The sequence below is a fragment of the Trichechus manatus genome, unplaced genomic scaffold, assembly GCF_000243295.1.
Source record: "Trichechus manatus latirostris isolate Lorelei unplaced genomic scaffold, TriManLat1.0 scaffold00005, whole genome shotgun sequence".
Classification (NCBI taxonomy): domain Eukaryota; kingdom Metazoa; phylum Chordata; class Mammalia; order Sirenia; family Trichechidae; genus Trichechus; species Trichechus manatus.
The window spans coordinates 19,728,366-19,754,933 of record NW_004443941.1 but is presented as its reverse complement, the minus strand read 5'-3'; the positions used below and the strand labels follow the sequence as shown (position 1 = coordinate 19,754,933).

General features: G+C 38.6%; 1 protein-coding gene across 2 annotated transcripts in view; it reads left to right on the top strand.

Moving 5' to 3' along the window:
- Positions 1-26,568, top strand: part of MTA3 (metastasis associated 1 family member 3) — a 215,980-nt gene that overhangs the window by 137,863 nt on the left and 51,549 nt on the right. For both annotated transcript variants that reach the window (XM_023735570.1, XM_012556719.2), the window contains exons 6-7: positions 6,557-6,659; positions 13,509-13,608. In XM_023735570.1, the coding sequence (XP_023591338.1) occupies positions 6,557-6,659; positions 13,509-13,608 (203 nt within the window). The remainder of the gene's footprint in view (positions 1-6,556; positions 6,660-13,508; positions 13,609-26,568) is intronic.

Below are 26,568 nucleotides of genomic sequence, written 5' to 3'. Positions count from 1 at the left end.
GGTGTTGAGAATCTACACAGCAAAATATACACCAATTCAACAGTTTCCACATGTACCATTTAGTTACAAAGATTACCTTCTTTAAGCTGTGCAAGCACTCTCACCCTGCTTTTCCATTAACATAAATTCACGGCCCCCTAAAGTTTCTGTCTAATCTTTCGAGTTGCTGTTATTGGTAAGTTTGTTAACAATTATTTAAGCTTATTCTTAAATATTCATCTTTAACAAAGAAAAACACCATGTTTGTAGATTGTAGAGAAAAATGCCGTATTTTTCATCATAAATGAAGAATTCATTTTGGATTCTTACTTTCTTCTAAAGCTTTTAATACACCCAAGATTTTTTTTTCGCTTATAATTAGGCAGTCAACTAGATGAACAATTTAAAGGGCCCTCTTCTGTCTTTTTTTTCTAATTATTTTCACGGGAGGGGGAAGAGAAGGCTAATCGAACAGTTAAACCATACTTGAGAAACACAGACATTGCCATCACAGAAACTTCCCTAAATAGCTGGTATCTGGTTGCAGGGAAATTAAATGGTAGAAAACATCATATTCCAGAACAGATATTTAGGACTTGCTGCAGCCTGTGCCTTACTAACCCTTTTGGTGGTCGTTGGTGGGTATTTTCTAGCCAGTGGCCCGATTCCAGTTTGCATTGGCATGGGATGCAGAAGTTGAATTAATACCGTGGGTAGATGGCGGTAGCAGCACTGTGGCAGAATATGTTACAGCCTTGCTGTCTTTGTGAACATGTCTTCATGGGTTCTAAGACATCATTGTGTCATTTGTCTTGCTAGTGAATAAATCTTTATGTGGTTTTGGAATTTTTAAATTCATTTCTGGCTTCCCTCGATCTACAAAGCTCTTGAATCTGGAACGATTAGTATGTAGTTTGGAAATGAAAGTAGAAGTTTCTTTGAGATTGTTAAATCTTTCATTGATTTTGAATGAACCACCTAGACAATTTTCCATAGAAAAAGGTGTTATACGTGGGGAGTTTTGAATTGTTATCTAACTGTATTGTAACACTGGAATTTTAAGAAAGAAATCTATTTTGCATATTAAATTAAATTTTTAACTATTAAACAATATTATAATAACATTAAATTATTACACTAAAATGACTTTGGATTCACAGGCTTGTATGAAACCTGGCTGTACTATCTTTTAGCTGAGTAACCTTGGTAAAACTATTTAACCCTTCTAAGTTCCCATCTCTTCCTCTTGAAAACGGAAATAGCCCACAGTGTTGTGATGATTAAATGAAATAATTCTTGTAAAGCATTTAGCATAGCGCCCAGCACATAGTAAACACTCATCGTTGTCTGTTACAGCCACTGCTCCCCTCATCACCAGTGCCTACTGCTACTAATTAAATTAACTCTTGTCAGTGTTTAGGGATTTCGGGAGTGTTTCTCTTTGAGAGTTAAATTAGTATAGTCTTTTCTGCTATACTACACACTGCTTTAACTTGAATTAGCTGAGATACAGCTGGTAAATAGGGAAATGATATCAGTATAGAGTAGAAATTCTGTCGATTCGTACGAGGCTTTTCCTAGCAATCAGGGGCAAGTATTCTCATAGATAAAGAGAGTTTAAGAATAAAAAGGTGGAACTTCTACAGAAGTGACTTCTTTAGTACAAGTATTGACTGATTTTTGTTGTTGTCGTTGTGCACTGTTGAGTCGATTCTGACACATAGTGACCCTATGTGACAGAGTAGAACTTCCCCATAGGGTTTCCTAGGCTGTAATCTTTACTGGAGCCAGGTCTTTTCTCCCGAGGGGCTGCTGGTGGATTTGACACGCCAACCTTTCAGTTAGCAGCACTTAACCATTGTGCTACCAGGCTGGTTTAGTGACCTCAAAAGTTGTGGCACTTTCTGCTATGTTAAAACTATATGTGGCAGCTTTGCGTTACAGAAGAAGGGGCTATGAAGGTATTTCCTCCAGTGTGTACCAAAAAAGAGCTGCACTTGGATCTAGTTTTTAATTTTGTTGAAACTTCTCAGTGGAAGAAGCTCAAGCCCAGGGTTTAAGGAGACAAAGGATTTTGTTGACCTTTGTGCCAGCTGCAAATGTCAGTAGTGAGTTAACTGTGCTATTATGCTTTTAGTATGGTTGTTCTTTTTTTTTTTTTGAGTGCTCTTTGTACCACGTTCCATGGGTTTTTTTTTCTGTCTTTTCATAAACCTTGTTATTTTTAAAAAACTGTGTAATTTTGCAGAATGTGAACTTCTCAACAGTGTGGTGGAAACTAACCAACTTAAAAACAGCAGCCTGTGACAATTAAGTGTAAACAGGTGTTGATTGCATCCATGTAGAATAGTGATTCTCGACCAGTGGCAGTTTCCCCAGGAAACATCAGACTATGTCTGTAGACATCTTTGGTTGTCACAACTGGGCAAGTGGGTGCTAGTGGCACCTGTGGGTGGAGGCCAGAGATGCCACTAAGCATCCTGTAGTGCACAGACAGCCTCCTACAACAAAGAATTATTTTGCCCAAAGTGTCAGTAGGGCGGAAGTTGAGACACCCTGCTCTAAAGGATTAGTGATGTTTAAGTGTGCTTCTTGGGACATGGTAAGTACTCCAACATGGTTTTGATTACTTTTACTTTATATTATAATCTCATCCGGTTTAGTCAATCCTATCTCTTATTATTTTCGTAGTAAAATTCCTTGATTTGTAGAGATTAATTTTCAAATCATTTTATTGACTTCTAAAACGAAATTCTGATTAACCTATTGAAATATTTATGGGGAAATGATATCCTTAAGATTTTAAATCTATAGTCTTTATTTGCTCTTCATCTTTTTTGAAAGTTTTGTAAGCCCTACCAGAAGTTTTGTTTCTTAGTATTTTATATTTTTGCTGCCTTAATGAATGCGGGCTTTTAAAAAAAAAAATTGTGTTTTCTTTGTTAAGAATGCCATCGAGGATTTTTTGTTTTTGTTTTTTTTTTTGTCATTGTAAATATATCACACAACTTTTGCCAATTCAACTTTTTACAGGAGTACAGCTTATTTACAGCAATTACATTAATCGTTTGTGCAACCCTACCCTTAATGAGATTTTTCATCACTGTAAACCGAAATTCAATATTCCATAAGTAATAACCCCTCTCCCCTGCCCCTGGTAACCACTAAGAAACTTTGGTCTCTGTGTTTGCCTGTTCTTGTCTTTGTATATATTTTCTGTTTGGTTGCCATTGAGGATTTATTTTTTATTGTGCCATTCCAGTAACTTCTTATTCCTTTGATTCATAACTTACTGCATTGGTCAAAACTTTCAGAACCGTATTACAGCAAAAATGGTGATATATAATATCCTTGTGTATTTCTGAATTTAACATAACATAAAAGTATAGTAGTCTGACACTTGGTGCAAATAAGATAAATCGTATTTAGAACAAAGAATATTTTCAGTTGTCCAGGAAAGGGCCTCTAGGATGATAGTTCCTTACAGCCTGAGTTCTTAGAGTCTGTGAACAACATTACGTGCTTGTGGTTGCTGTTGTTAGCTGCCAGCGAGTCACCCCAACTCATGGTAACCCCATGTGTTAAACAGTGTAGAACTGCTCTGTAGGGTTTTCTTGCTTGTGATCTTTACAGAAACATATCACCAGTCCCTGCTCTTAGGGGAGAGATATACTAAGGAAATACTTTGTCAGTACTTCCTAGAAATCTTAACTATAGCTGGAGAGTTAAGGCTAATACAGTTAAAATCATTGCTGGATCTTCATTTCTTCACACTTAACGTGAATCAGCAGTAGTAAGCTATGTACAATCATGTAATTAGTTGTAAATACATTTTGCAGGAATTTAGAGGTTAGGGAGATCTTTGTGAGCTGGGCTACTTGATGTGGGATTTCAGCAAATTGGAATGGCCTAGATTATCATAAATGGAGGAGGGAAGCGAGATTATTGCAAAGACTGGAAAGAACGTGACCAGAGCACAGACTTTCTCTTGGTTCAGTCTCTGGCTCGTACCCTGACCATTTCGAAGATTGTTGCTAGTTTAGCTGAGAATTTAATTATACAGATTCTAAATAAGTTAACTCAAGGGCTTCTTAAAAGTTTTTCTCCTGTGAAGAAGTGATCAATCTGTGATATAAATGTAATTATATATTGAATTCAAAATGGGGGATCCCCGTTTAGTCTAGAGTGAGTGACATAGAACGTTTCTGTGGTTATTCTTTTTTGTTGTTGTTCCATGGTATTCTCTGTATTTTTAGTGTTAGTATAAATGCACCCAAGAGTGTTTTATTATTGTTTGTAGTGAATTTATTTAGAATTCTTATACTATTTGGGTTCTTTCTGCGGTGTGCTGCAGGATATGTGAAAAGAATTGAAATTTATTAATTTTAACCACCTTGACTTGGAAAAATAAATATCAGGATTACGCTTATATTCTTGAGTAAATAGGAGAAAGAGCTTAACACTGAATAACTCCATTTCATCCTGTGTTATTTAAAAAATACAGATTCAGTGTAGATTTCAAATGTCGATTTATTTGTATTTTTACCATTACTATCTTTAAAAAGTTTTATTTTTAGATACGGGGCGGGCAATGGTGGTTCAGTGGTAGAATTTTCAACTTCCGTGTGGGAGATCCAGGCTCAATTTCCAGCCATTGCACCTCAGGGCAGACATCACCCATTTGTCATTGGAGGCTTGTGTGTTGCTATGATGCTAAACAGATTTCAGCAGAGCTTGCAGACTAAGACAGACAGTGAGAAAGGCCTGGTGATCTACTTCTGAAAAATCAGCCAATGAAAAGCCTATAGATTAAAGTAGTATGATCATGTTCTGCATTGGGGTCACCATGAGTTGGGTGTCAGCTCCATGGCAGCTAAAAACAGCAGTTTAAGATACAAGGAAGTTAATTGTGTCATTTTCCTTTCTCAAGATGCATACAATTTAATAATAAACCTCATGTGGTATACCTTGGCTCAGTATGTTAGAAAGGTAAATAAAATCGAGGAAAATGAAGTCCTTTCATTTTTCGCCAATTACTCTCTCTGTTCTGTGCTTCTTTAGGTTGGGAGTGGGAATTGGCTCTCTGGTTATCTACTTTTGAACAGAGGCTGGGTGGGCAAGTCGTCCCCATCATGACAGCAGTGGCTGCCTTAGGAGACTGCAGGTGGGCTGACTGGTTCTGCCATCTTCCTTTCTCTGTTTGGGCCATTGATAGAGGTCTGCGACTACACAGGGACTGAGCGCATTGGAGGCCCATAGCCTGTGCTCGCCAGTCATCAGGAATGTTTGGCCTCAGAGTATGATTTCAGTCCACGCAGGGCACTATGCCTGATAATAGAGATGCTGTGTCAAAAGCAGAACAAAGCCCAATCCGGTCCCTGTCACCAGAGAGCTCCTAACCTAGTAGAAAATCCAACCCATAGCTTGTAAACCAAAATTCCATTTGACTCCCAAGTCTGTTTTCCACTCCTGTCCTTAGTCTTGGTATCTAGTCCTGCCCAATGGCCATATCTCTTTATGAGATATTGATAAAACATTCTCATTAAGTTCAGTCTTGCCCTTAGCCCTCATCCCCGACTTGTGTTCCTTCTTTCTCTTAATGCCAACACTTCCCATGCAGCTCCCAAGACTTGAAATCTACCCTCCACATCAACTCTGTCACTGACGTACCAAAATCTTCTCTCTTTGCTCCCTGTCAGCCACTCTCACTGCTGTATTCTCGCCCCTCATTACTTCCAGCTGAGACTCTTAGAGGAGTTTGATAATATGTCTCTCTGTCTTCAACACATATTTCCATAGAGCAAATTATATACTATTACTAAGTATAAGGTTTGAAGTATGGTTCTGGTCTTGTCACTCCCCTACTAAAAAAGCAAAGGCTTTTCATTACCTCCGAATAAAATCTACTCAGCTGAACCTGCAGAATCTTCAGTAATATGTTTATAACCCACTTCTCTTAGCTTGTCTCATTCCCCTTAATGTACTCCAGAAAAAATGAGCTACTTTTCTCCTATCACATTTTAATGTCCTCCTGACTTGGTTCATGTTCTCATTTTTTTCTTCAAGTCCTTACCCCTTTTCAGTGCATTCATACCCTTCAGATCTCAGCAGAAATGCCACCTCCTTCATGGTGTTCCCTCGCTAGCCTGAAATGATTTCTCTAATGCTTGGATTCTGACAGCCTTATCTGTATGTGTCTTTTGACACCTGTTTCTTTGTGTTTGTATCATAGTTATTTATACATAAATTTTTTCATAGTTGAAGCGTCTTGTGGCAGAAGTGCTTTCTTGTTCGTCTTCATTTCCCTTACAGCATGAGACCTAGTGCCTCACACATACAGGTACTCAGGAAGTATGTGGTAATGACTAAATGAAGACACCACATGGTTGGTTTGGTTGCTTTTGTCACTGGTGTTTGCCTTACAGAGTTTTGTACATCTGCTGTCTGAAGAACGTACTAAAACCATGAGCATTTACCTGACATTTAAACATTTTAAATGGCTGGTGCCTGTAGTCATCAACTGTATGACAATGTTCCTTGTGAGTAACGAGACTCCATTTCCTTTGTTCTTGGACAGGAGAATCAGATGACAGGGAGCAGTCAAAATTGGAAGTTAAAGTTTGGGATCCAAATAGCCCACTTACGGATCGGCAGATTGACCAGTTTTTAGTTGTAGCACGGTGAGTATAGCAAAGTTGAATCAATAAATTTCTTTTTATTAAAGAACCCACAGGTATATGTATTTTCCTCTCTTTACATTCTGCTTTTCTTATTGGTGGTATTCTTTAGTTATGTAAGAAAGCCTACTATATAATATACCATTTTCTGAAGAATATGATTTAATATCACTTAATTTCTGTTTATGGAGCCCTAGTGGTGCAGTAGTTAAAGCACTTGGCTGCTAACCAAAAGATAGGTGGTTTGGACCTCTCCATGGGAGAAAGATGTGGCAGTCTGCTTCTGTAAAGATTTACAGTCTTGGAAACCCTATGGGCAGTTCTGCCGTATCCTCCAGGGTCGCTATGAGTCAGAATCGACTCAGCAGGAATGGGTTTGGTTTGAGTTTGGGTAATTTCCTTTTAAAAAATAAACACAGGTTTATTGATTTTTACTCATTAAAAATATAACAAATGCTCCTTGTAAAACATTGAAACATTATGAAAAGGTGTAAAGAAATTTAACACCAGAAATCCCATGTCTTTAATTAAAGCACCCCTGCTAACAGTTTTGACTTGCATTTCTCTAATGGCTAATGATCGTGAGAATCTTTTCATATGTTCATTGGCCAGTTGAATATCCTCTTTGATGACGTATCTGTTCGTGTCTTTTGCCTGTTTTTTAATTGGGTTGTTTGTCTTTTTGTGGTTGAGTTGTTGAAGTCTTCTATATATTTTTGAAATTAAATCTTTATCACATATGTCGTTACCAAAGATTTTTTCCCAGTCTGTAGATTGTCTTTTTACTCTTTTGATTCACATAAGTGTTTAATTTTTGTAAGGTTCCAGTTATCTGATTTGACTTCTGCTGTTTGTACATTAATAGTTGTGTTTGCCAATTTTTTTTTTTTTTTTTTTTAAATCAGGTCCCATAGTTTTGTCCCTATGTTTTCACTTACTACTACAAATGAAAACAATAAAATTCTGCCTTGTTTTCTCAAGATTAAGGAAGGAAGAGAAGGAAGCAGTTCAGCCAGGAATCTAGCCTTAGCCCTCTCAAAGGAAAGCCCAATGCTTAGCAGTAGGCCTTAATAGCAAATGTGAATGGGAGAACATTGTCACTCATGCATGGATGCAGCAAGAGGAGTTCAGGTTACACGTTCTTATTGCTAACTGAATAAGCCATGTCTAGAAAAAGAGATCACCCCTGCTAAAATGGCACTTATCAAAAAACAGAAAACAACAAAGGCTGGCAAGGGTGTGGGGAGATTGGAACCCTTATCCACTGTTGATGAGATTGTAAAATGGTATAACCAGAATGGAAAATGGTATGGTGCTTCCTCAACAAACTAGAAATACCTTATGATCCGGTAGTCCTACTTTTAGGTATAGTCCCTAGAGATCTAATACTAAAGACACAATCAGACAGTGCACACCTATGTTTTTTTAGCACTATCACAATGGCAAAAAGATGGAAACAACGTAAGTCAGTGGATGATGGATACACAAAATGTGGTACATACATATAATGGAACTATGCAGCCATAAAGAAAATGATGAGTTCTCAAGATATAATGTGGATGAATCTGGAGGACATTATGCTGAGTGAAATAAGTCAAGCACAAAAGGACAAATACTTCATGATCTCACTATTATAAAAAGAGAAGAATTAGGTATACGTATAGACACCAGCGATCACTGGTGGTTACCAGGGCTGGTGGACAGGAGATTGCTTTCTAGATAGTAGACACTTGTTATTTCTGGTGATGGGAAATATAACACCGGATGTGGATGAAGCGTGCACAGCTTGACCAAGGTAAATGATGGCACTAAGAAGTACGCGAGAAAAAAGGACATTTTTGGTAAATCTATCACATATACAACTTTGCACCAACTAAAAAATAGGAGTGTAGTTACATGTATTATGTATGTATGCATACAAGTATATAGGGGTGTGTGTGTGTGTGTGTGTATGTATGGGCATACATAGATGTATCTATATGTAGGTGTATTTATGTGTAAGTATGCATAGCTATATATTCATATATACAATAAAAACATAGGGGACACAAACACGGATACTTCTTAGACTTAATCAAACACCTCACGGGATTGTTTTATGGGATCTGAAGGCTTAAGCCCATAGTCTCGTGGGACAACTCAATCAATTGGCATAATATAGTACATGAAGTTTATGTTCTGCATTCTAGCTTGGTGAGTATTGTCTGGGGTCTTAAAACCTTGCAAATGGCCATCTAAGATATGTCTACTGGTTTCTGCGTATCCAGAGTAAAAGAGAAGGACGGAAACCAAAGACGCAAACAAAAAACTAGCCCATGGGACTAATAGTCTACATGAACTGTGATCTCATCTGCTCTGAGCCCAGAAGAACTAAATGGTGCCCGGCTACCACTACTGAACATTCTGATCAGGAACACAGTAGATGGATCCTGATCAAACAGGAACAAAATGTGAAACAGAACTCAAAATCTTCTTTTTTAAAAAAAAAACCTGTTGCTGCTGAGTCGATTCTTAAACTCATGGCAACCCTATGTATGTCAGAGTGGAGCTGTACTTTGTAGGGTTTCAATGGCTGATTTTTTTTTTATTGTGCTTCAGATGAAGATTTACAGAGAAAATTAGTTTTTCATTAAACAATTAATACACATATTATTTTGTGACACTGGTTGCCAACCATGTGATGTGTCAACACTCTCCCCTTGTCAACCGTGGGTTCCCGATTACCAGCTTTCCTGTCCCCTCCTGCCTTCATGTCCTTGCCCCTGGGCTGGTGTGCCCCTTTAGTCTTGTTTTGTTTTATGGGCCTGTCTAATGTTTTGCTGAAGGATGAACCTCAGGAGTAACTTTAGTACTGAGTTAAAAGGGTGTCTGCAGGGGCCATATTCTTGGGGTTTCTCCAGTCTCTGTCAGACCAATAAGTCTGGTTTTTTTTTTTTTTTTTTTTTTTGTGAGTTAGAATTTTGTTCTACATTTTTCTCAAGCTCTGTCTGGGACCCTCTGTTGTGATCCCTGTCAGAGCAGTTGGTGGTAGTAGCCGGGCACCATCTAGTTGTGCTGGACTCAGTCTGGTGGAGGCTGTGGTAGTTGTGTGTCCATTAGTCATTTGGACTAATCTTTCCCTTGTGTCTTTGGTTTTCTTCATTCTCCCTTGCTCCAGATGGAGTGGGACCAGTGGAGTATCTTAGATGGCCACTCACAGGCTTTTAAGACCGCAGATGCTACTCACCAAAGTAGGATGTAGAACTTTGTTTTAATAAACAAAGTTGTGCCAGTTGAGGTAGATCTCCCCCGAGACCATGGTCCCCAGCCTTCAGCCCAGTAATTTGGTCCCTCAGGGAGTTTGGATGTGTCTACGAAGCTTCTGTGACCTTGCCTTGGTCAAGTTGTGCTGGCTTCCCCAGTAAGAACTCAAATTCTTAAGGAGTCCATACTTACTGGACCAGTTGAGCCTGGAGAATCCCTGAGACTGTTGCCTTGAGATACTCTTTAAACCTTGAACCAAAACCATTCCATGATGTCATCTTTTAGCTAATTAACAGATTGGCTCATAAAATAAACAATATCCATGAGTACTGTGTTCCTTTAAAAAAAATTATCTATACGAGACCAAGCAGTCATCATTTACTCAGAAGCAAAGACGCGAAGGCAAGGGGACAGGGAAACTAGATTACTGGAAATGGAATAACCAGAATGTAAATAATGAGAAAGTTGACAGACTGTGAAAAATTTAACGAATGTCACTAAACAAATTGTATAGAAATTGTTAAATGGGAACCTAATTTGCTGTGTAAACTTTCACTGAGAGCACAATAAAATATTTTAATTAAAAAAAAAAAAGTAAATGATGCTCATGTGGAAGATTGCCACAAAACAGAAAGTAAATGAGATTATTATAGCTTTGTAATAGTGGAAAAATTAGAAAAAACCTAAAAGTACATCAGCAAGCAATTGATAAATGAATTGTAGTATATTCATATAATGAACTATTACTTTGCAGCAATTAAGATGAATGAATTAGAGCTATATGTAGCAAAGAGAGAAATCTCAAATAACACTGAGTGAGGGTGCTACGTACAGTGAGATCATTTATGGAAATTTTTGCACTGAGTAAAACAATTCTTCATTAATGGATACACACACATATAGTAATAGTACAAAATCTTGAGAAAAAATGAAAGTCGAATTTAAGAAAGTGGTTACATCTGTGAAGAGGGGAGAGGAGTGGGATCTGGGAATACATTATGGGAGCTCTAACCAAATTTATAATACCTCATTCCTTTAAAAATATGAACCTAACATGACAGAATATTAAAATCAGGTAGATCTGGGTGGTGGACCCAAGGGTCTTCAGATTATTCTCTGTGATTTTCTCTTGAATTTTTTTCATAATACAAAGGAAAAAAAGTAGTTTTAGCCCACCTTAGACCAGCACTGTTTCATAAAGTCTTCCACCAGGGAAGTCACACAGCGTATTGGTGGCCGGGCATTTGGACTCCAGAGCCCAGCACCTAACCATTAGATGATTGGATAAAGACACTTGATGTACATCGTTGGGGAAGAGCCCATCAGCAGAGCAGGAGAGAGAAGAGTCAGGAGTAGAAATGAACATGTTGATGGAACCACTGTGTTAGAAGTTACAGACACGTTACCTGGATTGTGGATTATTTAACAGATGTTGTACTTTTCAGATTTGGTCTGCATTTTGTTCCTTCTTTTTCCTCATTGCCAAGGGCCATATGTTTTCTTTTTCCTCGAAGCCAGCATTAGGGGCACCTAGGAGGTACACCTAGGGTCTTTTTCAATTTTTATTTTTTTAAAGAAAAAAACAAAAAACTCCGCTAGTCTCACCCCTTTAGTAGCAAGGGAGAATGAAGAAAACTAAAGATACAAGGGAAAGATTAGTCCAAAGGACTAATGGACCACAACTACCACAGCCTCCACCAGACTGAGTCCAGCACAACTATATGGTGCCCGGCTACCACCACTGACTGCTCTGACCAGGATCACAACAGAATGTCCCAGAGAGAGCTGGAGAAAAATGTAGAACAAAATCCTAACTCACAAAAAAAAAACAGACTTACTGGCCTCACAGAGATTGGAGAAACCTTGAGAGTATGGCCCCCAGACACCCTTTCAGCTCAGTAATGAAGTCACTCCTGAGGCTCAGCCTTTAGCCAAAGATTAGACAGTCCCATAAAACAAAACAAGACTAAAGGGGCACACCAGCCCAGGGGCAAAGACTAGAAGGCAGGAGGGGACAGGAAAGACAGGAAAGCTGGTAATAGGGAACCCAAGGTTGAGAAGGGAGCGTGTTGTCATGTCGTGGGGTTGTTAACCAGTGTCATAAAACAATATGTGTACTAACTGTTTAATGAGAAACTAGTTTGTTCTGTAAACTTTCATCTAAAGTACAATAAAATAAATGAAGTTCTTTCAGTAATTTTAAAAAAAGAAAAAAAAAATCCTCTAAATACAGATTAAGGCTACAATCAGATACCACTTCACACCCACCAGACTGGTTAAAGTGTAAAAGACTGACAGTGTCAAGCATTGGTGAAGATGTGGGGCATCCAGAACTCTCACACCCTGCTGGTGAGGGTGTAAGTTGGTACAGCTACTTTGGAAAACTGTTTGCTATCATCTAACACATACATCCCTTGAATTTCATTTCTAAATATATGCCTAGCCGAAATATGTATCACACCTGTGCACCAAAGGGTATGTATAGAAATGGCATTAGTGGCAGTATTTGTAGAGCCCCAAACTGGAAACAACTTAAATGCCCCTCAACAGCAGAGTGGTTAAATACCCTGGGGTGGGAGTGAGGGGTGGGGAATCATATAAAGGAATGCAACAGTGCAAGGAAGATGAATGAACACAGCTACAGCTAACAACATGGATGAATCTCCAAAACATGAGAAGCAGTTCATAAAACAAGTACGTTTTATGAATCTCATTGTTTAAAGTTCAAACACAAGTAAAACCAGTCTACCACATTAGAATCCTGGAAGGTGGTTCCCTTTGGGGAAGAAGGAGGAAACCGGGACTGGGAGGGACTGAGAGGCGTCTTCTGGAGTGCTGCTCACATTCTGTTTTGACCTGGGTGGTGGTGACATTAGTGCATTCATTTGACAATAATTAAATAGCTGTACGTTTTGCAGCTTTCTATATGTATGTTATATTCTAATTAAAATGTTTAGAAAATCTTTTCTTCAGCTAGCTAGTTTAAAATACATGCAGCAAGCCTTAACCTTCATTTTATGCTTCATGTCCTGAAGTAAAGGTTCTTTATATATAGGACGACCTTCTAAATCATTAAATGAAAACGAGTATTATGGTAATTGTTTTGTTTTTAATGGGATTTTAGCAGAAATCTATTATCTGTTGAGTCCTGATAGGAAGGGGTTGTTACAGTTAATGATACCTCATTTCAAGGAAAAAATGTCCCTGGGATTGCCCAATTTGGGCTGAAAAAGTGGTCAGAACTTGCTTTGCATGGTAGTCAAACTCTGCAGCTGATCCACCTTTTCATGTTCTGAGCAGAGTTGACTACTGAATTTACTCCATGGTGTTTTATAATAGATTTTCCCCTTCCATCTTTATGCCCAAATAGGCTGCTTTTTAAAATTTTATTATAATGATCTGTATATGGTTAATTGGCTTGTCAGATATTAAATCTTATATAAAATACTTTTAATTTGATATTTGATTCTCAAGCACCCAAGAACTTGTTTTGACTTTTCTTTTACAATTTTTCATTTACTACCCAAATGTGTTTTTATTTTTTATTTTTTTTTTAACATACAAATGTGACAGAGGCTTAATTTTTCCTCGTTTTTGTGGTTTCTTTAGTGCCGTGGGGACATTTGCCCGAGCCCTTGATTGCAGCAGTTCCGTGAGGCAGCCTAGTCTGCATATGAGTGCAGCCGCAGCTTCCCGGGACATCACCCTGGTAAGATGCATTTTGAAATTTGTGGTAGTTTTTCCTTCCACTACTTGTGTAAATATAAAGACAATATAGCGACATTACAGGTAGACATAAGGGTTTTCTAGCTCTTAGCCCTGCTGACTGCTCGGTGGATTTGGCTTGGCTGGTTGGTTAATTGGGTTGTCTCATTCCTAAGTGACCTCTTGTGTTTGTGAGTTGAGACAAGTAATAATGCCTTTTGCATAGACAGGTATGAAATAGTAAAAAAATATACTTTTGGGGAAATGATTCACCATTCTGATGCACCTGTTTTCACTTCCGTGCATCTTTTTCTGTCTTCCTTCTATGTATGACACAGTGATTGTTGTTGGCTGTGGTTCAGTTGACCCTTGATTCATGGTGACCAAGCACAGTGTTATGAACACTGCCCAGTCCCGTGCCATCCCCATGACTGGTTGCAGATTGGACCCTTGTGATCCATAGGGTTTTCATTGGTTGATTTTTCAAAGTAGATCACCCAGGCCTTTTTTCCTAGTCTGTCGTAGTCCGGAAGCTCCACTGAAACCTGTCCTGCATCATAGCAACCTGAAAGCCCCCACTGACGGACAGGTGGTGGCTGCACATGAGGCACACTGACTGGGAGTCAAACCCTGATCTCCTGCAGGGAAGGCAAGAATTCTGTGACTGAACCATAATTGTCTAGATCATACGTAATGTTTTAAACTTTTTTTTTTAGGTGAAATTGTTGCTATAGGACTTATTCTATTGCCATGATGTTATTCAGTTTCAATACAGGGAAACCTGTGAAAACCAAAACTCGACTGGACTGCCTTGTTTTTCCTGGTCTCGCAGGTTTTCCACCTTTGACAGGGTGCAGTCTTAGCACTTTTCTGTCACTCTCTGTGAGTGGAAAAAATTTTCTTTCCGCCTCTGACAGGTTTCCCCTTACAGGTTCCAGCTTTCACAGGTTTTACTGTATTTAAAGTTCTGGTGCCTGTCCATTAGAAGGGGGTTCTGTTTTCTTATGTGATTTTATTACATTGTGATTGCTATTTTCTAAAACAATTTCCTTTTTCCCTTGGTGATCAAATGAAACTTCCCATATGCAATTTAATTATACCACTAGTGCCAGACACGGCCTGGCACTGGCCTCAGTAAAGTAGACCCACAGGTTTCTTCCTGATTAAAGTTACTGTATTTGATTCCCACGGCCCTTTGAGGTGTACTTGGTAGGATGCTCATTTTACAGATGAGAAAACTGAGACGTGGTAAGGTAATTATTTGACCAGTATTTATTATATGTAATAAAACTTCCAATTTTGCTTTCTGTTGGAATACAGTGACAGGTTTTATTAATTTCTCATTTTATACCAATTTGAAATGCTTTCCACAGTCTTTTTTGCGATAATATGAAAACTAATATTGGATTGCTTATCAGATTTGTTTCTTATCTTGCATCCTGTGTAGTTTTGCATAATTACAGATTATAATGAAACCAATAGTAGTTCATAGCCATTTTGGAACCCTTTCTTTATCATTTCTCCAGGACTAGAATGTTGTATATAGAAGCATGTTGTGCTCTCTAGATTGGTACATAAATATTTTATGCAAGAGTTCAGGAATTCCAAAGTTGGTTTGCATTTTGGCTGTTTAGAACTTGGAGAGTACTTTACCGCAGAAGCGAGAGTACAGATGCCATGTTTGTAAGCACCTTCAATATCCTGTCATTAGATAGTTATGTGAACCAGAACTACATGGAATCTAATCACCACCTGTATATTTTTTTTCGTGTTGAGAAGGGTTTTTTCCCCCCAAGTCTAGAATTAATGTATGCTTATTATGGAAAATTGAAAAATAGAGTACCCCCACCCAAAAAAAAGCTTTGTTCTCATTACCAAGAGTTTGAAGAATATTCTTACCGTTTTGTCATGTTTCCTTCCAGACTCTTTTTGTGTGTTATAAACTAATATAATTATAAACAATAATAAATTACAGAATGCTACAAAGGATAATGAATTACAGAATGCTACAGAGGATAATGTAATAAAGCCCCACATAATGCCACCTAGAGCAAACATTAATATTTTATATTTTTCAGATTAAAAAGAAAATCTAACCATTTTAATTGTTGAAATTGACAATATTCTCTCCGTAGCCCTATTCCCATTCCTTCATCTGTACTCCCCACCTCCAATGCCCCGTCTCAAATCAGTGAATCTGATATGTATTTATTCTGTGTTTTTAATATTTTTACTCTGTATTTATGTATATATAAACAACAAAAGCATTGTTTTACATGTGTTTAAATTTACTGTATAACACCTTGCCATTTGCCCATTATTGAGATCTAGCCATGTTAGACATATTAGAAGTACATATCTACTTTACTTATTTTAATTGTTTTTTGTAGTATTTGTGGTATTCTTTCATAGGAAAACATCATTCTTTATGCAGTCTCTTACTGGTGAACATCTGGATTGTTTTCAAAACATTTTTCTTTTGCTATTACCCATAGGGCTGTACTGAAAATTCCAATACATGTCTGTGTGAGCATGAGTGAGAGCTTTCTAGGCTATAACTAGAATCTGTATGCTGATACGTATAGTACTGCTCATTTTGAATTTCACCAACCAAAAACTCAATGCTGTTGATTCCATTCCATCTCACAGCGACCCTAGAAGGTTTCCAAGGCTGTAAATCTTTATGAAAGCAGACTCCCACATCATTCTCCCTTGGAGCAGCTGGTGAGTTCCAACTGCTGACCTTATTGTTAGAAGCCCAGTGCTTTAACTGCTGCGCCATCAGGGCTCCTTGTTTTTCACCAGATGTAGCCAGATTATTCTGCACACCATGGTAGTAATTTATAATCCCACAAGCAGTTGTAAGTGTTCCCTTTTCTTCATCTCATTACAGTATCCTCTACACTTGGCATTTTCAGACTTCTAAATTTTTGCCAGCTTCATGCTCTGTCATTTTAATTTGCATTTAACTTTACAAGGTTGAGCACATTTTCGTGTTTATTTGCTGCTCATTTTTTTTTTCAATTGTACTTTGCTGCTCAGTTTTAGATTCATATTCTTTGCCCATTTTTTTCTAACAGTTTTAAGTTTTATTCACATTTAGGTCTGCAATCTGTGTGGAATTTATTTTTATGAGTGGAGTGAGGTAGGGATCTAATTTTATTTTTTTCCATATGAAAAATTACTTGTCCCAACACCTGTTATTAAATTTGTCATTTCTCCATGATTTGTAATTCTCCTTCTATGTTATTTCGAAGTCATAGATCCGCTGAAAGCAGCCCTGGTGGTGCAGTGAGTAAAGTGCTCGGCTGCTAACTGAAAGAACGATTGGCAGTTGGAACCCACCAGCCACTCTGTGGGAGAAGGATGTGGTAGTCTGCTTCTATAAAGATTACAGCCTTGGAAACCCTATGGGGCAGTTTCTACTCTGCCCTATAGGGTTGCTATGAGTTGGAATTGACTTGACGGCAGTGGGTTGGGTGGGTGGTTGGTGGATATGCTGAAATCTGCTTCTGAACTCTTTTAAGCTGTTGTGCTGTTGGGTCATCTGTTTGTCTTTTCACCAGCACCACATGACGGCTTTATAATGCAAGTCCTGTGTTAGCTTCCTTTTTAACACACAGTTGAAGAAATTTAAAACCTGCAGGTTTGTAGTTGCCTTTTTATCCCATGTTTTTCCCCTAACGATGTAACAGATATTTTTGTCTATCATTATAAGAGCTTTGGATTTTTTTTCCTAATGTTGCATGATACTGCCTTATGTAGATTTACTGTATATTTACGTAACCAGTGTCTTGTGGTTTAACATTATTATTATTCTTATTAGATAATGCTCCCCAGATTATAACTGAGGATGCTGTCCTTGTTATAGTCCTGTATATTCTCTCTACCCTGTCTGAGGAGGGAGAGTAGACAAATCTGTTACTAAAGTGGCTGTTGGGGCCCATCCATCAGGGTAATGGGTCTGACAGGGCAAAGAGCACTGGTTGGCAGCTGCAGCAACTCTCTGCCTCCCCCTGCTGCTGATTTTGTGAAACAGCAAATGAATTTCTTTTGGAAGAGGGGCAGAGTTGAAGATTCAGTATTTGTTTCTATCAGTGAAGGCTATTAATAAAAGAAGCATTTTAAAGGAAACATTGCCTATGTATCTTAATTAGCTTAAATATTATTTTGGGTGTATTTTCATGAAATACTTGCCTAATATGCTCCTTTCAAGAAGGTGCTTTCGCACCCTCCAGGGTTTTCATCTCTTCTGTTTTGCTTCCTTTAGTGTTCTGTAATTTGGAGGTCACTGGTATATTATATTATACAATATATGTAATCACGTTGTTGTTGTTAGGTTCCTTCAAATCGGTTCTGACTCACAGTGAACCTTTGTACAGCAGAACGAAACACTGCCTGGTCCTGTGCCATCCTCACAATTACTGCTACGTTTGGGCCCATTGTTGCGGCCACTGTGTCAGTCCATGTCGTTGAAGGTCTTCCTCTTTTTTGCTGACCATCTGCTTTACCAAGTATGATGTCCTTCTCCAGAGACTGGTTCTTCCTGACAACATGTCCAAAGTACTCAAGACAAAGTCTCACCATCCTCACTTCCAAGGAGCACTCTTGCTGTACTTCTTCCAAGACAGACTTATTCTTTCTTGTGGCAGTCCATGGTATATTCAGTATTCTTTACCAGCACCATAATGCAAGGCATCAATTCTTCTTCGGTATTCCTTATTCATTGTCCAGCTTTCACATGCATATGAGGTGATGGAAAATATCATGGCTTGGGTCAGGTGCACCTTAGTCTTCAAAATGACATCTTTGCTTTTCAACACTGTTAATTTTTTTATTGTACTTTAGATGCAGGTTTACAGAGCAAACTAGTTTCTCATTAAACAATTCATACGTTTACTGTTTTGTGGCGTTGGTTCCCAACCTCACCACATGTCAATGCTCTCCCCTGCTCGACCTTGGGTTCCCCATTACCAGCTTTCCTATCCCCTCCTGCCTACTTGTCCTTGCCCCTGGCCAGGAGTGCCCATGTAGTCTCATCTTGTTTTATGGGCCTGTCTCATCTTTGGCTGAAGGGTGAACCTCAGGAGTGACCTCTGTACTGAGTTAAAAGAGTGTCTGCAGGTCATACTGTCGAGTTTTCTCCAGTCTCTGTCAGACCAGTAAGTCTGGTCTTTTTTTTTTTTTTTTTTTTTTTTGTGAGTTAACAATTTTGTTCTGCATTTTTCTCCAGCTGTCTCTGGGATCCTGTGTTGTGATCCCTGTCAGAGCAGTCAGAGGTAGTAGCTGGGCACCATCTAGTTGTGCTGGAATCAGACTGGTAGAGGCTATGGTAGTTGTGGTCCATTAGTCCTTTGGACTAATCTTTGCCTTATGTCTTTCGTTTTCTTCATTCTCCCTTGCTCTAGATGGGGTGAGACCAGTGGGGTATTTTAGATGGCCGCTCACAGATTTTAAGACCCCAGATGCTACTCACCAAAGTAGAATGTACAACCTTTTCTTTATATATGTTATGCCAGATGTTCCCTGTGCTTTTCAACACTTTTAAAGAGGTCTTTTGTAGCAGATTTGCCCAATGCAATATGCCATTTGATTTCCTGACTCCTGCTTCCATGGGTGTTGATTGTGGAGCCAAATAAAATGACATTTTTGACAACGTCATTATTTTCTCCATTTATCATGATGTTGCTTATTGGCCCAGTTGTGAGAATTTTGTTTTATGTTGAGGTGTAATCCATACTTAAGGCTGTAGTCTTTGATCTTCATCAGTAAGTGCTTCAAGTCCTCTGTGCTTTCAGCAAGCAAGGCTGTGTCATCTCCATGTTGCAGGCTGTTAATGGGTCTTCCTCTAAGCCTCGTGCCACGTTCTTCATATAGTCCAGATTCTAAGATTATTTGCTCAGCATACAGATAGAATATGTATGGTGAAAGGATACAACCCAGATGCACACCTTTCCTGATTTTAAACCACACAGTATCCCCTTGTTTTGTTTAAACAACTGCTTCTTGGCCTATGTACAGGTTCTGTGTGAGCACAATTGAGTGTTCTGGAATTCCCATTTTTCACAGTGTTATCCATAATTTGTTATGATCCACACGACTGAATGCCTTTGCATAGTCAATAAAACACAGGTAAACATCTTTCTGGTATTCTCTGCTTTTAGCCAAGATCCACCTGACATCAGCAATGATATCCCTCATTCCATGTCCTCTGCTGAATCCAGCTTAAATTTCTAGCAGTTCCCTGTCAATGTACTGCTGCAACCTTTTTTAAATGATCTTTAGCAAAATTTTACTTGTGTGTGGTGTTAAATGATATTGTTTGATAATTTCCACATTTGATTGGATCACCTTTCTTTGGAATAGGCATAAATATGGATCTCTCCCAGTCGGTTGGCCAGGAAGCTGTCTTCCAAATTTCTTGGCATAGACGAGTGGGCACTCCAGCGCTGCATCCATTTGTTGAAACATCGCAGTTGGTATTCTGTCAATTCCTGGAGCCTTGTTTTTCACCAATGCGCTCAGTGCAGCTTGGACTTCTTCCTTCAATACCATTGTTTCTTGATCGTATACTACCTCCTGAAATGGTTGGACGCCTGCCAGTTCTTTTTGGTACAATCACTCCGTGTATTCCTTCCATCTTCTTTTGATGTTTCCTGTGTCGTTCGATATTTTGCCCATGGAATCCTTCAGAATTTTAACTCGAGGCCTGAATTTTTCTTCAGTTCTTTCAGCTTGAGAAATGCTAAGCATATTCTTCCCTTTTGGTTTTCTAACACCAAGTCTTTGCACATTTCATTGCATTACTTTACTTTGTCTTCTTGAGCCGCCCTTTGAAATGTTCTGTTCAGCTATTTTACGTCCTTTCTTCCTTTTGCTTTAGCTACTCGACGTTCAAGAGCAAGTTTCAGAGTCTCTCCTGACAGCCATCTTCGTCTTGATTTTATTTCCTGTCTATTTATGACCTTTTGCTTTCTTCATATATGATGTCCTTGATGTCATCCCACAACTCGTCTGGTGTTCGGTCATTACGTGTTCAGTGCGTCTCATCTGTTCTTGAGATGGTCTCTGAATTCAGGTGGGGTATACCCAAGGTTGTGTTTTGGTTCTCGTGGACTTGTTTTAATTTTCTTCAGCTTTAACTTGAACTTGCACAGGATCAATTGATGGTCTGTTCCACAGCTCCTGCCCTTGTTCTGACTGATGATGTTGAGCTTTTCCATAGTCTCTTTCCACAGCTGTAGTCAATTTGATTCCTGTGTTTTCCATCCAGTGAGGTCCACGTGTATAGTTGCTGTTTATGTTGTTGACAAAAGGCACTTACAATGAATAAATCGTTGGTCTTGCAGAATTGTACCTTGCCGTCTCCAGCGTTATTTCCATCATCAAGGCCATATTGTCCAACTACCAGTCCTTCTTTTTTGTTTCCAACTTTCACATTCCAGTGACCAGTTATTGTCAGTGCATCTTGATTCCATGTTTTATCAATTTCAGACTGGTAAAAATCTTCAGTTTCCTCATCTTTGGCATTAGTGGTTGTTGTGTAAATTTGAATAATAGTCATGTTAACTGGTCTTCCTTGTAGACATATGGATATTATCCTATGAATTGTCAAAATTGTACTTCAGGATAGGTCTCGAAATGTTCTTTTGGACAATGAATGTGACGTCATTTCTCTTCAATTTTTCTTTCCTGGCGTTGTAGACCGTATGATTGTCTGATTCAAAATGGCCAATACCAGTCCATTTCAACTCATGAATGCCTAGGATATCCATCTTTGAGGTCCATTTTATTTTCGATGACTTCCGATTTTCCTAGATTCATACTTTGTATATTCCGTATTCTGATTATTAGTGGATGTTTGCAGCTATTCCTTCATATTTTGAGTCGTGCCACATCAGCAAATGAAGGCCCCGAAAGCTTGACTCCATCGTTGTCATTAAGGTCAACTCTACTTTGAGGAGGCAGCTCTTCCACAGTCGTATTTTTGAGTGCCTTCCAACCTGAGGGGCTCATCTTCCTGCACTATACCAGACAGTATTGTGCTGCTACTCATAAGGTTTTCACTGGCCAGTTTTTTCAGAAGTAGACCACCAGCTCTTTTTTCCTAATCTGCCTTAGTCCGGAAGCTCTGCTAAAACCTGTACACCATGGGTGACCCTACTGGTATTTCAAAGACTGGTGACATAGCTTCCACCATCACAGCAACACACAAGCCACCACAGTATGACAAACGGACATTTGTGTGATGGGTAACAGTGTTATGTATTATATAACATATACTTTGGTATATATTATCTGCATAGATTCTGTGTAATAGATGGATGAAAAATGTTTAAAATATATTCGTTATTATAGTTTTTTTTTTTTGTTTAACTGTCTCAGAGTCTCAGGAAATGGTTATTTGTCACATTTGTACAGCTGGTTTCAGAGACAGGATTTGAATCTGTTCCTGACTGCTACTAGATTACCTTTTATACCCACCCTTCTGCTTCACTCTCATTAAAATGGCTTGGATTTCAGTACCATTATTTCTGTCTGTCTTTGATTTGGCAGCACTGAATACCTCCTCTTTTGTCTGCGACATTTAAATGTCTTGGTTTCTTGCCCTAACTTGTCTAGGTTTTACTTCACTTGGTCTCTTTCTATATGTTATTCTTGTTGAGATTATATTACTTTCAGTGCTGTAAATTGACTTCTTTAAGAAGTTGGTGGTGAAAGCAGGAAGAAATCCCTGCCCTCTGTCATTTCAGATGCCAGGACCTGCACCTTTAATCCTGTTTGCCCACTGGTATCACAGCTTCTACTATGGTGTTAAAATAGAAGATCCTGAGGCATTTCTATAAAAATGAGTGGGCATGTTTAAAAGTTGGTTATTAATATGTTGATAATATGAGTTTTTCAGAATTGTTTTCTGAAAAGAATATATGAAAGGCTGATAGATCGTTCTGTGCCATTATATGAAAATGGATTCACCTTTTAGTTGAATTTGGAAAGTGAAGTTCTTATTTTTCCTTATATGTTTACAAATCGACACCTATCCGTTTAGGCCCTTTCTCCATTAGGTGGCCAGACCACGTATCTGAAGATCTCCGCTGCAGAAAGGGCAGAGAAGGCAGGGTTGCGGAACTGCTAGTATTCTTCCAGTCCTGCCTAGGTGATTTTGCTTTGTAACTTCTCCTGTGAGGATTTAAATAGGGTTTCAGCATTTCTAATCCAGCATCTGTTTACCCTGGGCAATGTATGCCACTTGTCAATCACTGATAATATTTTGGGAGCAAGTAATTAAGCTCCCTGCAGTGCTAGTTCTAATTGCCTCATTTTGAGCTCTGTTACCAATACAGCTGGACCATGATTTTCAAACACTGTTAATTTAAGATATATATGATTTATAATTGTTTAAATCACTGAAGCCATGAAAACTTCATAGATTTCATTTGTTTCATTAAAATGTAAAGTTTACATTGTGTAATATGCAATGAAAAAAATCGTTTACGACAGTACTTACATTGATCCCCTCCCCAGTCCCCTGAATGAACAAAAGCCCTTTGAACAAAGAGAGACACGAATTGGTTAATAAGTACTAGTTGGTGGAAATTCTAGCCTGTTACCTCCTGCTTGGCAGTGGTGGCCAGAATGAGATCGGCACGCTCGTGAATTGAGGCCTCCGTGTCACAGGCATTGTTAGGGAGCTCTTGCTGGAACAAAGCCCCAGTCCCTGGGCAGTAGGTAATTGTTTTGGCACTGGCTCTTCTCTTTTGCCAGGACTCTGAGAACTAAAGTATTTTGGGTGTAAAATCAGAGAAAGAGATTTTTTTAGTTGTTTGGAGTCTTAGAAATCATCTAGGATAGACTGTTTAACAGTGGAAGCACCCAGGTACAGGACAGTGGAGTAGCTTGCATAAGAAGTGACATTTAATTAGTGACAGAATCCGGACTAGAAGCCTAGTTTCCTGATGCAGTCTGGTTCTAAGAAAGGTCAGACTGTTTTGATTTAGTAGGGAGGAAATCATCCTGGAACATCTCTAATTTCTGTATTATCTCTGATCTTTTAAAAATGCAACTCTGATTTTGCCATTTCCCACTTTCCATCCTTTTAGGGGTATTGGTGGTTCAGTGGAGCCCTGGTGTCGCAGTGTTTAAGAGCTTGGCTGCTAATCAAAAGTCTGGCAGTTCAAATCCACCAGCTGCTCCTTGGAAACCTTATGGGACAGTTCTACTCTGTCCTATAGGGTCAGTATGTGTCGGAATCAACTCGACAGCAGTGGTTATTTTTAGTTTTTTGGTGGTTCAGTGGTAGAATGCTCACTTTCTACTCAGGAGACCTGTGTTCAGTTCTTGGCCAGTGCACCTCACGTGCAGCCACCATCTGTCAGTGGAGGCTTGCTTGTTGCTGTGATGCTGAACAGGTTTGGGTACTAACAGCTTCTAGACTAAGACGGACTAGGAAGAAAGGACTGTTAATCTACTTCTGAAAATCAGCCAGTGAAAACCCTGTGAATCACAGTGGTCTGATCTGGAACTGATCATGGGGATGGCACAGGACCAGGCAGCGTTTGTTCCCTTGTGCATGGGGAGCGAACTTGATGGCAGCTTACAACAACAACATATCTTTTATTGGCTTTCATTTGCACTTTGGGTAAAAAACGGAGATCCTCACAATAGTCAACAAGACCGTGAGGTTTTTGCCTGTCCTTCCTCCCCAGCCCCTGCCCACACACACTCCTTTGCATCCTCTGGGCTCCAGCAAGGTTATTCTTCCTTTGGTTCCATGCTCTGTCTCCTGCCACAGGACCTTTGCACATTCAGTTCCCTTTGCCTGGATGTTTTCTCACAGCCCTACCTAGTTAACTCTTGTTCTTTTTTCAAATCTTGGCTAATTCTTCAGTCTAGGGCCAACTACTTTGAGATATGTTCATGCAGAAAACCTACCACATTCTTTCGTTTAAAGCTCTTACTTGAGTTTGTAATGAAACTTTCATTTTTGTGATTATCTGATTAATGCCTGTCTCTTTCTATCCCACTTCCCACATACCAACTTGTAACATCCATGAGTATAGTATATAGTGACTGTATCTGTTTTTCCTCACCATTGAATGTGGGGTTGCCTAGCATACATACTAGGTGTTCAGCAACTATTTGGAAATGAATAAATTAATGTAAGTTTCTGGTACACAGCTTCTTATTAAGAAAGATCACTAGAGTATTTTGTTTCCATTCCATTGTTTTAGCATTTTAATAAATCCTTTAGATACTGACAATGTCTCATCTGTAAGAGTAGTGTTTGAATTCTAATGTGCTTGAGTCAGGAGTGCTGCCCACACACAATCTGAAGACCAAGCACTGGAGAAAGATTAAGTGCTGGATATACTTTTATGATTATATATATATATATATATATATATATATATTTCCTGAATCTGTAGCTTATGATTTGTTGGGGCTCTGTTCCCCCTTGTCATAGTTTGAAAAATGCCCTGAAAGGTCATTTGCTAGTCACTTTAAAAAAAAAAACAACAAACCTGTATAGTCAGTTTTTCCAAGGGATAGACTTTAAGCCTCAGTATTGACCTTTTATTCAGTTTGAGTTAATAAATGTTCAGTTAATGAAAATATAATGAGTTAATCATTACAAAAATTCAGTAGTTTAGGGAACCTCCTGTGACAAACATTTAATTACATTTTAATATATATAACTACATTTTAACAAATGTAATTTCTCATAACAAATTATTAATTACCAGTCCTTGGAGCTCTTATCTTTCAGTGTTTTAAGAAAGACTTTTTTGCTTTTCTTAGCAAAGAGACTTAGAAACTTGGCTTTAAAAAGAACAAAATTAATTCCAAGTAAAATGTAGATGTAAATCAAATATCTGGATAATTGCTTTGTGTATATTCACTAACCTTTTCCTTATCTAACATGTTGCAGTGGCCCGGCTAATGCTTTGTCTTTTCAAAGTATCTGTTTTATAAGCCTTTTTTAAAATAATTACTATATTAAGCTGCTAATTTAATGTAATAGCTTTTTTTTAAAACAAAACAGTTTTTAGCCTAGTCTGAATTAAGAATTATTTGAACTTTAAATATCTTTTTTCCAAACTATTGAAAGTTTGTGGCCAGCTGAATTGTCTTTCCTTTGTGCATAATTTGTCTTTTCTGCCTGGCTGCTTTTAAGATGCTTTTTTTGTGTGTGGTATTTGGCAGTTTGAATATTATGATGAATATGATATGGATTTTATTTTTCCTTTCTTCCAGAAGCTGAGGATTTCACATCTTTCATTAACTGTTGAATATTCTTAGCCTTTATCTCTTCAAATATTGCACTCCCCTCATTTTTCTTTTTTCTTTCTTTCTGGAACTCCTGGTAGATTTATGGTGAATCTTCTCATTTTATCCTTTATATCGCTTAACCTCTCTTCTTTTGTCATTGATTGCATTTTAACTTTAATACTTAAAGCTTATTCCTAGGAGCTCTATGGCAAATCAGAGTCTGTCTGGCTTAATTTGGTGGGGAAGGGGTTAATGTCAGGTTTTGCTTGTCTTCTGACGCCCCTCTTGGCGGAATGTCTCCTTGCACGTTATGTCATTTTAGAATGTGAGGGCCACCCTCAGTGAGACTCCTGCATAAATTCCTTGGCTTGGGTATTCCTGGACCACATAAGGGTAGCATTCTAAACCCATTTCAGGCTCAGGATGATTTTCAGGCTACAAGTAGATGTTGGTAATGGCCTTCTGGTGTCCTGTTAAGGAGCTCTGGTGTTGCAGTGGTTAAGCCCTTGGCTGATAACCTAAAGTAAGGTCAGCAGTTCAGACCTACTAGTGGCTCTGTGGAAGAAAAGACCTGGCAATCTGCTCTTGTGAAGATTTCAGCCAAGGAAACCCTATGGGTTTCCTACTGTATCCTGTAAGGTCATTATGAGTTGGAATCAACTTGACTGCACGTAACAACAACAATGTCCTATTG